General features: G+C 41.2%; 2 protein-coding genes across 2 annotated transcripts in view; one reads left to right on the plus strand and one right to left on the minus strand.

Moving 5' to 3' along the window:
* Window positions 1–12,617, minus strand: part of PLPPR5 (phospholipid phosphatase related 5) — a 180,262-nt gene that overhangs the window by 151,904 nt on the left and 15,741 nt on the right. The gene's annotated exons all lie outside the window — the stretch shown is intronic.
* PLPPR4 (phospholipid phosphatase related 4) overlaps window positions 360–12,617 on the plus strand; it is a 34,919-nt gene continuing 22,661 nt past the window's right edge. The window contains exon 1 of the mRNA XM_014939132.1: window positions 360–528. Coding sequence (XP_014794618.1) covers window positions 451–528 — 78 coding nt within the window. The 5' untranslated portion in view covers window positions 360–450. The remainder of the gene's footprint in view (window positions 529–12,617) is intronic.

Consider the following 12,617-nt stretch of genomic DNA (forward strand, 5'->3'; position numbering starts at 1 on the left):
CACATAGGAATGGCGTTCCCAGGGTCATGTTACTACTGTGTTTCAGAGAAAGACTTCCCAGAAACAAGATAAAGACCCCAAAACTCCCCATCGACCGCCCTGTTCCCCCTCATGGCCGCGGGGATCCCGCTCAGGCATCCCGGGGTGCATTTGCAAATCGTCTGCCGCAGCCGAAGCTTCATCCCGGGGGCTTCCCCTTCATCCCCGGGGCCTCCCCTTCATCCCCGGTCGCTCCGGCGCTCGGCGGAGCCCCCGGCGCGAAGGAGTTAAGGCTGCCGGGACCCCCGCCGCCCGCACCCCCGCCGCCGAGCAGGCTCCTGACGTCAGCCCCGCGCACGGCGCAGGGGACGCGCAAGCGGGCGGCGCGGCGGCGGCCGGAGGAGACCCGCGGCGGGCGGCTGGCAGCGGCCGGGGGAGCGCGGGGCCGCCGCCCCGCAGCCCCCCGCCAGCATGTCCGCCAAGGAGAGGCAAAAGGGCAAAGTGACCAAGGACAGCGTCACCCTCCTGCCCTGCTTCTACTTCGTGGAGGTGAGTGGCCGCCGTCCCCCTCCCTCTCGGGAACGGCCGCGGGGGCGGCGGGCGCGGGGAGCGGGGCGCCTCGGAGCCCCTCGGCGGGGGACGCCGCTGTCCCTGCGGAGGGGGAGCTCGCCTCGGCACCGGTTCCCCACCGCCTGATGCAAAATCCCTGCGTGCCGCTCCGCCGGGGCGAAATCAGCAGCGAAGCCCCCCGTGAGGAGCAGGCATAAATTAGCCTCTTCTTTGCAGGCTTTTCAAGTGGGAATTATTTCTACGAACGATTCAGAAAATGAAAGGGTTGCTCAACTAAAGCATGCTATGTGCACAGGAACCTCTTGGGAGGAAGACATGTTTCAAGAAGGGCTGGCTTCTAGGCAAACGCCGCTCGCGTTGCTTTGGTAGAATAAAAATCCATGTTCATAAGGGAATGCTTAGGAAAACAGAAATGTTCTCAAAATGATAACCAGTGGTGTGTTTTTACGGAAACCTGTATTATGAGCTTCCTCTAACAGTGCTAAAAATGTCCGTATAGAAAATGGAATGAGGTTCTCAGCACATCTTAAGGAGCAAAACCTGCTATGGCTGCTCAGCTGGTCGCAGGTGGAGTTGCAGAGGCACTCGCTGCTTGGTGTGTCACTTGGAGGCATTTAGCCCCCCAGAAAGTACAGTCACGTATATACTTGTATAAGATCACGAGTAGACAGTTTAAGCATAAGTAGATCGGTGTGATGTGAATTTGTTTAATGGCACAGCAGTAGGAGGGAGATAAAAATGTTTTAAAGATCGAGCAAAGTGTTTCAGGTGACCCCACTCACAGGAAAGTGACCGAGGCGCTTGGAGGCACCATGTAACTTACCTCAGAGAGAGACTGTGAAAAGAACGTGAGGAACTTAATGGCAAAATATGGTGTAAGTTAACTATAATTGGTATGCTAAATAAAAGCATAAAAATATATGCAATACTTTAAAGTATAAAATATTGAAATACAAAAAATGGGTGAAATATAAAGCAAAAATAATTTTCTTTCAGGTGCACTTGAAGGGCTTTGGAGGTTCTCTGGGAGGTAGAAGGGGTCAGGTCAAGAAGGGATTTTAGGTAACAGTGGAGTGTATCTGTCCCTTGTGCTCCCTAAGCACCTGGACATGGTCGGGACCTAACCCCAAGTCAGCTACACCAACTGGAAAGCTTTGCAGAGGCTGGTTATATGGAAGCATCGGATGCATCCTGTCAATGCAATTAGGCCTGCCCAAGGAACACCCTTTGATGGAAGGCACTTGCTGTGCCATATGTCTTACATTAGCTTAGGGAGGAGAAGGGCAAGCTTGGAGAAGCCCCTAAAAACTGGTAAGGGCTTCCCCACTCTGTGCTATCTTTGGGAAGCCAAACAGGAAGGGAGGTTGCTGGACCTGAGCCTGGGCATAACTCTCATGCAGGAGATGATGTAGAGACCCTGCCGGACAGAACAGAACTGTGCTGTTTGGTGGGCTGTGCTTCGGCCTGCAGCAAGCTATGATGAAATACAGAACAGCAGCACAAAAGGTGTGCATGCTGCACAAAAAAGGTGTCTTATATAATATTAATTGTATACTTCTAGTTCCCCCAGAAGCTCCCTGTAGCTGTTAAAGGAATAAAGCAAAGGATTCTGCAAGCAATGAAGAACTTAAGACTGAGCTCTCCGTACAGGTCCCACAGGAAGCAGGCCGGTTCCCCACTCTGGTGTGGACTCCTAAGACCTTCAGCAAGTCACTTATAGCTACCTCTAAAAAGAGGTGGAGATTTCTTCAACACCCAGCTGCTCTGAGAGGGAGTCAGAGTCCTTGCTTAAGAGAATGGTCTTCTAATGAACTTTTAGGATTTCTATGTTATTCAATCACAGGAGCAGAGTCTAGAGCCTGCACGAGCCTGTCTTCCCCAGAAACGAGTTAAAATTATTTAACTTCAGACTTAAGGCCCCTCTTGAACTGATGAACGTGTAGGTATTCCATACAAGTAAAAGCAACATCACGAGAAAAAACTGACTATGATACACCTGAGCCTAAACATTGATGAGGAAACTGTTTGAGTTATTAGTGCTCTCCCATTACACAGCAGGAGGGTTTGAAACCATTTCCTGTGCTTTAGTTGAGTACTCAAATCACTTGAGTGAAAGGGTGACAACAACTCATATGATACTTAGAAAGAAACACTTACCTTGTGCTGCTTGTGTAGACCCACCCTGCATTTACCAACATGTGCGCTAATTCTAATCAGACTAACGAGAATGCCTTTCTAGAGCTTTGTAGCACAGGCAGATGCCACCGCTTCAGCAGCATCAGAAAAAGGAAATGATGGCTTAGACTCTTCTGCTGTGATTGGCTCAAGGAGAGCCAAAGATTTGAGTTGTTCCTCATAAGAAGGGATTTAATCAAAGATAATTTAATTGCAATGAGAATTTTGCATGTGTAAGGGATAAAGGAGTCACCCAGTGCGGTTGACAAGCATTACTGCCCATTATGGGATTCCTTTGTAAGGAGGAAGTAAGTTCCTAATGCAATCCAACAGCAGCCAACTGCTTAAAAACAAAACTTACCCAATTTAATTAAGGTGCTCTGATTTTTAAAGCTTTTAATTTTGTGAACTGTGGTTGAATGGTTGATGGGAAACAGGCTTTCAACCCCTCCCCTCTCCTGTCAATTCTTTTAGGTTTCTTTTTCTTCTGCCACTCATTCACTTTAGTTTTCCCTGTCCCATTCTTAGCAGTCTGTCCCTACCCTGAATTGCAATAAAAAAACCTAGCACATTAAGTTTGCATTTTCAAAGAAGAAAACTGAGATTTGCTGTCATCCACCTTGCATCAGGACCTAGGAGGTGTGGGCCAAAGGAAAAGCAAACTGTTTTGAAAATTCATTACAAAACAGTGCTGTCTTTTCCCTCAAACATCAGACAAAAGGAAAGAGGTGGAAAAACGGATGTTGGGTCAAGGAGAAAAGTAAAAATTCCAAAGCAGTAGGAAAGGGTTTCATTCATGTTATACCAATGAAATATATATTATACAGTTAAAGAATGAAAAAATATCTGTAATAACTAATATAATTCAGGTATGCAGAACAAAGACAGATTCTCTGCTTCAGAAGGACCTATCTTTAGAAACAGCAGCAAACATATACAGTTCTGACTGAGGGTTTTCTGCTATTAAGATCGTTAAGAATGTGTTATGAAAGACACTTAACTCCTGTAAACAAATGTGTTTAGAAGCAGCAACTTTCAGGATTGGATAAAATACGACTACATAGAATATATATGCAGGCCAACTGATGTTTAACCTCAAAAGAAATAGTCTAGGCCTGATTTTGATTTCAGACTAATTTAAGAATAATTCCAGTTGGCAGATTTTACCAACAAAAGAGTTAAAACATAAAACTAATAAGCCCCTCTTAAGATCATTGTCATCACTAGAGCTATTCTTCATTTACCTAGGAAAAGCAAAAGGAGAATCAGTCTAGAGCTTTGGAAGACACAGAAATGGAAAGGAAATAAAATTAAGAGATGGAGCTGCTGAAAAATGTGGACGGGTCACTCTCTAAAAACATCAAAGGCAAACAACCAACCATTATGAACTAAGAATCTTAACACATTTTCAATTACATATTTTCAAGTTTCTTAAAATGAAATAAAAGGATGGTTTATCATATGTCTCATAAGAATGTTATAGGTTATTTTAAAACACTGGTAATAACTTCTGCTTAGGAAAGCCCCTGATCTGAGGCTCCTGAGAGTTGAATAGTTTTAGGTTGCCTTGTGCATCATGCTCACCTGAAGCACATGGTGATTAGTGCTGCCAGGCAGTTTGGCCTGTTTCAGTCCTAATTATGCTTGTGGTATCTTAGGGCTCTGTTGACTGGGTTATCAGAGCTTCATTTGCATAGCTGAGAAAGACAAAACTTGCCATGAAAATTCATAGTCCCTCTGGTCTAGTGGGAATTAATTTTCATGGTAAAAAGTCTACATGCCTCTGGGAGATAGTGAAAATTATTATTCCTGGAATAAGTTTTGCTTTTTGTTAACTGACTTTCTTTTCAGCATATTCAGAGTATATCGTAAGTATATTCACTTACAGAAGAAATATGAATATGAATCTGGAAGACTTCCAGGGTTACGTAGTTTCTGTTCCTGGCAGACTGGTCACACTCTAGGGGCAGGACAGACAGATAACATTTCTTCTTGATGAAGGAAAAAGACTGTTTTTCCCCATGCTATCACACTTCAAAAATTCCTGGTTTGAATTCTGAAGTTGCTATGAATTTTGACTTTGACTTCAGTGGCACTATTACTTCATCCTGTGCCCTAGATGTAGGAATGCAAAATGCCAAGGTGTTGTCAATCTGAGTGACTTGATGCACTTATTCACCAGCTAAACTGTGTTCCTTTGGCACAGTCTTCATCTGTTGGTTGCTTAACTTCCAGAGACTAAAATTGGAGATGTTTCAGACAATGTTCCTTGTACAGTTAAATTTTTTCCTTAAGTTCTCTTCTAGACTCTTGTTTCTGATATGTGCATACAGATACAGGTAGCTTCTTTTTCCAGAGCACTGCCAGGAGGTAATCATGCGAGAACTGTTTGGAAACTGGAAGACCACTTACTTCTCTTGTTCCCAAAGGAGCTGGAATTCTCACCAGCAGAAAGCACAAAGATCTGTTATCATAGTAGGACTCCGGGCTGCAGAACACAGGAGGTCATCAGTTTCCATTGAAATAAGTGCATGTAGAGAATGTTCACTGTGTGTCAGCACCAGATGCTTTATTTGTATTTGGTTTTAAGATATGCTGACAGAGCTAGGTGTGAAAAATCAAATGTTTGTACCCATCACTTGGTAGCTCAGTGCCACTTCTTAGTCACATCTGGAATTTTTTTTTCAGCTATTCAGCCATACATGGCCCACCACACTTAAAATTATGCACTTTGTTACCTGCAAGTCATGTACAGGTGTGACTGCAAGAGACACAAAAAGCCAAGGGAGTGCAGAGGGAGAGCAGGCTATAGGGCTAAATCTTTCTGCCTAAGAACAAGATGTTTGAACCTAGTGTAAGAGTTAAACTACACTGCTGTGTCTTGCAGGCACTGTGTGGTCACATTTGTCTCTAGATAGGTTTTTTGTTATGCTTAAATTAGCCTTGGGGGGTGAACCAACAAAAAACCCCAATTGTAGAAGATGAAATTATCCCCGTACTGTGGAAGTAGCATAATACTTTCCAAATACATTGCTTTTTCTCTCAAAAGAGTCAGCCATGTGTGAGGGGAGAGGAAGAAGGAGAAATACACTTAACAGTCTGCTCATTGAGCTGACCTCGTCGTGTGGTGACTCACAGAGGATAGATGTTGTTTATAACAGTGCATTAGAGACCAGCATCCCCAAAATATTAAGAGGCTAGCTGAGGTCTGAGGAGGCTGCTACGCATTCAAAGCAGCTATGTAATTCCTTGGCCAGGTCATCAGTGTTACATCCTCTACATCAGTTCTGTGCTTCTGGAAGAGCTGTGCAGTCTGCATACTACTTGCTCTTAGCAGATGAGCAGAAAAAGGGGGGTGGGAAAGGGAAGTGTCAGGCCTGTGTCGAGGCTGTCCAGGGAAAAAAAAATGCAAAAATGCAAATGCCACATGTTAGATCTCTCTCTGTGTTTTGCTACTTGCTTGGCAAGTGAAGAGTTTGAGTATTTCATAGTGAAACAAGGCCCTGCTCCCTTTTCAGTCCTACACCATTCTCCTGACTTAATATCTCAGTAGTAAAAGGAGGCCTGAAAATGTTAGAAATTAAAGCAGACTCATTTTTCCAAATGATTAGGTCTTCCAGAAGTAGAAAGAATTTATACCCCTCTCTGGGATTTCCTTCTATAATTGTTAAAAATCTGTTACTCTGCAGCCAAAATTAATAAAGAACAGCCTATTGTGGAACCTTACGTACACAGGAACTGAGCTGTTACAAACGTTGAATTTTGACTGATGATGTTATCACTTACAAGTTCAATTTGTAGGAAGAGAGTTCAGAAGTGGCAAAACAGCATGGGAGTAAGCCACTGGAGAAGACCCAGTGCCCACAGAAATTTTTTGTATGTATGGAAACCAGTGTGTGTTAGACAGTAGAATGAATTGCAATATTGTGCAGGGACTGGCAGCTTTGTCTCCAAGAGGTGAGGTTTTCAAGGAAACTTCTCGCTGAAGTTTGGTAACACTCTTACCCAAAACCAACCACCTTCTTCTGAAGTGTTGCTGTTCTTGATTTACCATAACCTTGCAGCAGGAACATAAAAGAAGTTTCATCATCAACAGTACGTGCAATATCCTAAGTCTTGCTGTTTGTAGTTATTGGCTGATTCTAACTAATCATTGATTTAATCAATATTCCTAATTAGCTCTAATAATAATTAATATAATGAATCATCAATTAAGTTTGAAGTCACACTGGAAAGAAATGCATTAATGGTGGGGTTTTTTTGTTGTAGAATTTCTGCCTAAGGATTTACTTTCTCTTTAAGCACATATACTTAAATAAATGGAAATATTTTTAAAGTATTTTTAGATTATTCCTGTCTGAGAATATTTTTGTTAATAAATTATTTTATTTTGTTTTTCCTTTTGTAATTGCTGCTTCACTTACATTTATTAAAAAAAAAAAAAATCTAGGATTATCATACATTCAGCATGACTTTGAGATTTCTGAAGTAAATAGGAATTTTATCACTGATGTATCACCTCTATTTTTGGTCTTACACATACTAAGAGGTTTTTTATTAAGATTTGGCAAAAGATCAAGAGGTTTGAGGAGCTGCACGAAGATATCTGTTGTATTTCTAAAGCTAGACTCTAATTGGCAGTCACTGAACAATTCAATTCAACTCTAAAATAAATGCTGGAAATAAGGATAATTTAATTTTCAAAAATGGTAATGATAATAGATTTCAGTGACACCTGGGATTTGAAATTAAACTGTGAGTTGAAATTAAATCCAAGAGTGTTATATATAGAAGGAGAAAGACCATCATATTACGTCTCTGCAATTAGTTTCCACAAAACTTAGACAACGGTGAGGTAAAACTCCTTTAAAGAAAAGACCGTTTCTGTAGAGCTTTGGGACAGACCTGCATCCAAAACAGGGACAAGAAGCAGCATAAACTTGAGTTTAGAGAGAAAAGCAAAAATACTTTATACAGATGCAAATTTTAGGCTTCTGAAAAGCCTGAATGCCTTCTCTTATAAACCTGAAGCATGTAAGAATTAAGTTTAGAACATAAAAAAAAAAATCTAGGTCAAGTAAGTCCCCTACTCTATAGCCATCCTGTGCTTAGTACCATCTCCTCAAAATTCCTCATGACAGTCCAGTTTGCAGTGCATTTGAGCTTGTGCTTGGTCTTAATCCCAGCTCTGCACAGCAGTCTCACTGAGGCTGAAGGTACAGCACAGGCACAGGTAAGCAGGAGCCATGGTGAGGAGCCCGGGGGTTCTCAAAAACTAGAGAAAATGACAAAATTTGGGCTGATACCATTTCTTCTTCCTAACCTATTTTTGGAAGGTATTCAGTCACAGTCATGACCTCAGTATTCATTTCTGTCAGGATAAAAGAGAACTGTCCTCCTTCCATTCTCTCCTCCTGTCTTTTGTGAATCTCACAGCAAAGCACAACAGGACAACATCCAAGGCGGTTGAAAGCTGCAGTCGCTGTTAGTAGTTGGCTAAGAATAGGAATACCTTGTCTCCTCCAACCCACCACAGCCCTTTTTTTTTTGTCTCATCCATCTGTTGTGCCTTGTCATTTAGACCACAAATTCTTTGGCACAAAGACTAACATTTATGATACATTTTAATAGAATCTTCTACAATGTTACAGCCTTGCAGCGCTAACACAGCACAGTTATTAAATAGACCATCTTTCTCCCAAGCCCTTGGCTGGAATTTTTCTCATGGGGAAAAACTGATGCCATCCATTAGCTATCTTTCTGAGGCAATCCTTGAGTGCTTATGAAGATTCCCTGATTCCCAGAAAACAAGAGAAACACCAAGATGCAGCTACCATGCTCAGGAAGTTCTAGCTTGCCATGCAAGGGTTGCAGAACAACCTAAAGATCTGAGAATTTCTTGGCCATCCAAGTCTAAAAATTATTTACAAAACACAAAAGATCCAAATAGCATATTGGGCATCCCTTAACCCTTTTTCACAGGTGGTCTAGTCATATTATCTTTTTTCTGCATCTGGCTAATCATACCTTAATTTCCTCAGGAAGCTACCTACATACTGCTTCTCTCTTTTCTGCCTATGTTTTTATACACACAGGTAAACCTAATCAATTCCACAGCCTTTTTATTTGCATCCAGTCTCAAGGAAAATCACTCAAGGCATTCTGGCCAGCACACCAAGCAGTGACTTAAATATTTAACTATGATTAGAAGAGAGGCATTTCATTTTCCCCTGACTTAGCCTGACTGAAATATAGCCTATATTTAAAGAGTGTCTGCTGGTAGCTGCCAACACAGCCCAGTACAACACCACCACAGGCTCTGGATATGTGTTCACAATAAGGAGAAATACCTACAGTGCATTTTAGCAAAGCAGAGAGGTCACATAATTGCAACCTACAAAGCAGGTTCATAGAATGGTTTAGGTTGGAAAGGACCTTAAAGATCATTGAGTTCCAACCCTTCTGCCATGGGCAGGGAGACCTCCCACTAGACCAGGTTGCACCTAACCTGGCCTTGAACGCTCCCAAGGATGGAGCATCCACAACTTCTCTGGGCAACTTGTTCATGCCTTTAAGTATGTGACACACTCATAAAGGCCATGGATTTTAAAATGTTGTTCTCCTGAAGATAAATATGGACTCTTTGCTTAGTTAAGTGCTGGCAAATACAAGAGTTAGATATGTAACTACCAGTGTACAATTTTATAGAATGGGAATTTATAGAAGCTACTTATTCCCTGAGAGTTTTGAATTATGTATGTATCCACTTGCATAGTCTTTCAAGGTAAGAGAGAAACTGGGGGGGAGGTAATAGGTACATGCTTATTTGTTGCTTTTCTTTTGGTTTGAGCCTCACTATCTCCATGGTGTCATTTAAGAAACCATCAATAATATCCGATTGCTACTGGCTTGCCTGTAACGCTTGCAGAGAGAATGTTATTTTAGTGAAGCTTTGATTATTTGGAAATTTTCCGAGGGGAGGGAGAGCCTTGAATTAGAAATTTAGGGCTCTGCAGAGACCCTGTGGAAAAGTAAAGTTCAAAGTCCTACATTTTAACTCAAGAGCAGGCACTTTAGTGTTTCCTTCAGAACAACAAGGTGTATGCGTGGTGGAAGTCTGGAGACAAAAGTCAGCACCCCAGATGCTGACCTATCCAAAGGACAACCTTGTGCTATTTAGGGTTCCATCTGCTCCAGTAAGATTTTCCTGCTAAGGCTTGGCCTTCCACTGCCTCGTTTGCAAGACCTCTGCCATCATACCAGACTTCTATTCCTGCATTACAGAGGGTGCAGTGTGGCGGAGGTACAGGTGTAGGGTAAGAGATGGGGCAAATGGTGGCACTGGAGACCTCAAGGCTATAAACAACTTACCTAATGGTCAGATAAAGAAATGCAGAACTGCAGGTGGCAAAACCGACTTTAGGGGTAACAAATAGTACAAAGAAAAAGCATCCAACACATGTAAACCATGCTAAATACAGTATATTGGAACGTAATGTTAAAAGACAGACCAAAAGAGAAAGAGCAAGATGTAAAAGCGCATTAGCAATCATAATAATGAACCCAAGTTGTTCCTAGAGAGAGGAAGAATCACCATCAACATCATACTCGTCCTGACAAAGGATTTGGGATATGTGACATTAGTGATAACTCGTTTTATACAGAATAACTACTTGTTACTAGAAGATATAGATATAAAAATCATGCAGGGTTGTACCATACAGAGATATGTGAAAGGGAAACAAACCAGGCAAAGCCTAATTTCTAACGTCATTAGAAAAACTGCTGTTAAAATTAAACCAGATAAAAACAAAGTTCCAGACAGGTCAAGACAAATACAGACAAAGCATGTTTGACAAGCCCCAGTCCTGAGTCCTTGCAAGCTCAGTACAAAATCTGTGGCTTGTTAGTAGCAATGGCAATACTGTATTTAGTGGGCTACAGCTCTACAGGTTCCTCTTTTTGTGCACTTGAAGCCATGCAAAACAGATCATGGGGAAATTTAATAGAAGTGTTTCCATCTACATGGGGGTGCCCCAGCAAGTTTGGGCCTGGTGGCTAAGGGGAAGCCAACTTGTGGGGTTTGGGCAGCACCACCATGGCTTCCATGCTTAGGCTGTGTCATACGACCAGTAATAAATTGTGCTGGCACTGTGGGTCCTGGATAATCTTAAGAAAACCAGAAGCGCCCTAAAACAGCCCCGGGAGCAATCACAACACAAGAGCTGTTATCTCCCACCACTGAACTCCTCTCACAGCCATCTCATCTTTCAGTTCTCTGATTATGTGATATATGTCTTGTGGCTCTCATCCAGGAGGAACATTTGTTACACATCCCATCAGTTCAGAGAAGTTATTGTGCTACTGAATGCTCTTTTGGTTTGTCCTGAACTATATAAGAAACATGAGGTTTTAACCTTTTATTTTTCTCCTTACAAAACCTCTAGGTATTTATGTCCTTGTTGAGCTTTTGTCAACAGAGATCATCTTGTATCATGCTTGGAGAATTCCTAGCTCAATACAGCAAAATCTTTTAAAATATTATTAATATTAATTATTATTAATGCCCAAGTCCTATGGCTTAATAAAGGCTCTTAACTTCTAACAGTTTAAGAAAACAAAAGGAGGAAAAATTTTAAAATCTATTAAAAAAAATAAACCCCAAATCAAATCTTTTCAGCAGCTATGCTGATTTTGGTCCTAACTTTAAGACTCTAAGCCAGAGTTTGACCACATGGGTCAAACTCTACATTTACAGGTCTAAGTTACAAGCTAAAGAGGGATCTCTCTCCATAAGCCAACCCAGGAGGTAAGACTATAAAGACTTATTAGTCGAGAGATGTGAACTGAGGTTGGGGGTTTTATCATTCTAATTAGGAACAGGAAAATTCCTATTCCATTTTGTAATTAAAACAATACACACTCTACCATCTAATTATATTTGACATTTTCAAGGTGTTGGGAGCTGAAGTCTGTAATTACAGAACTACTGGTGCCTTAAGCAGAACACTCCATAAATATTCATATATTAAATAGCCAGTTATACTGTTTAGAAGCTTTTAGAAACGTTTGCTTTTTTTTTAGAAACGCTAGACTTTTAGAAGACGCATTTTATATTTGTATTTTTAAAAAGATAGGAAGAAAAATGTCCTGTGGGACCTGACATACTGTATATGGCAAATTGACTATAAACCTATTCATTAGTATTATAAGCAGTCATGTTGGAGATTCATAGAGTTTAGAATTATTTCTTTTCTCTTAGCAGAATGGGTAATTATAGTCAGAAATAATATGGGAGCCCTGCAGTGAAGTCATAAGACAGTAAAATGCAATTCTTATGATTCCTTGATTTTGTAATTAACAATAAAATTATAGCTTACATATGGTAGTTTTTTAAAAAGAAGTTATCGACATCTTTTATTTTAGTGTCTCCCAATAAAATATCATTTATGTATCACCTATTTTTGATAGTTCAATATTGCCATTTAAAACAGTTGCCTCCCTAGGAATACCATGATAAAAGTAGAGGTGGTCTTGTGGATAATGCAGAGCCTGTTGTTCAACGAGAGGCCTGCCTTTGGTTGACATTAGAGAAATGGAATAATACACAATGAAGATGAAACTCTGAATGCAAGGTGTTCCATGAGTCTGCCTGCTCTGTGTTTCCATTCTAGGAAATGAACCTTTGGGAATATTCAGATAAAAGGGCATAATTTCTGAAAAGAAGGGCAGTTTGCCTATTTTGTCCATTTAGCTAATTGTTATAGGTTTGTGTCTTGTTATAAGATGCTTTGATCCATGGGACCTAGACACTGGCTAAGTCATTAGGTGTGACTTTCAAGTAGTTAATAATAAGAGACATTGCAAATATTTCAAGAGTTAAATGCTGTGCA

Source organism: Calidris pugnax, unplaced genomic scaffold (assembly GCF_001431845.1).
Source record: "Calidris pugnax isolate Ruff unplaced genomic scaffold, ASM143184v1 scaffold18, whole genome shotgun sequence".
NCBI lineage: Eukaryota > Metazoa > Chordata > Aves > Charadriiformes > Scolopacidae > Calidris > Calidris pugnax.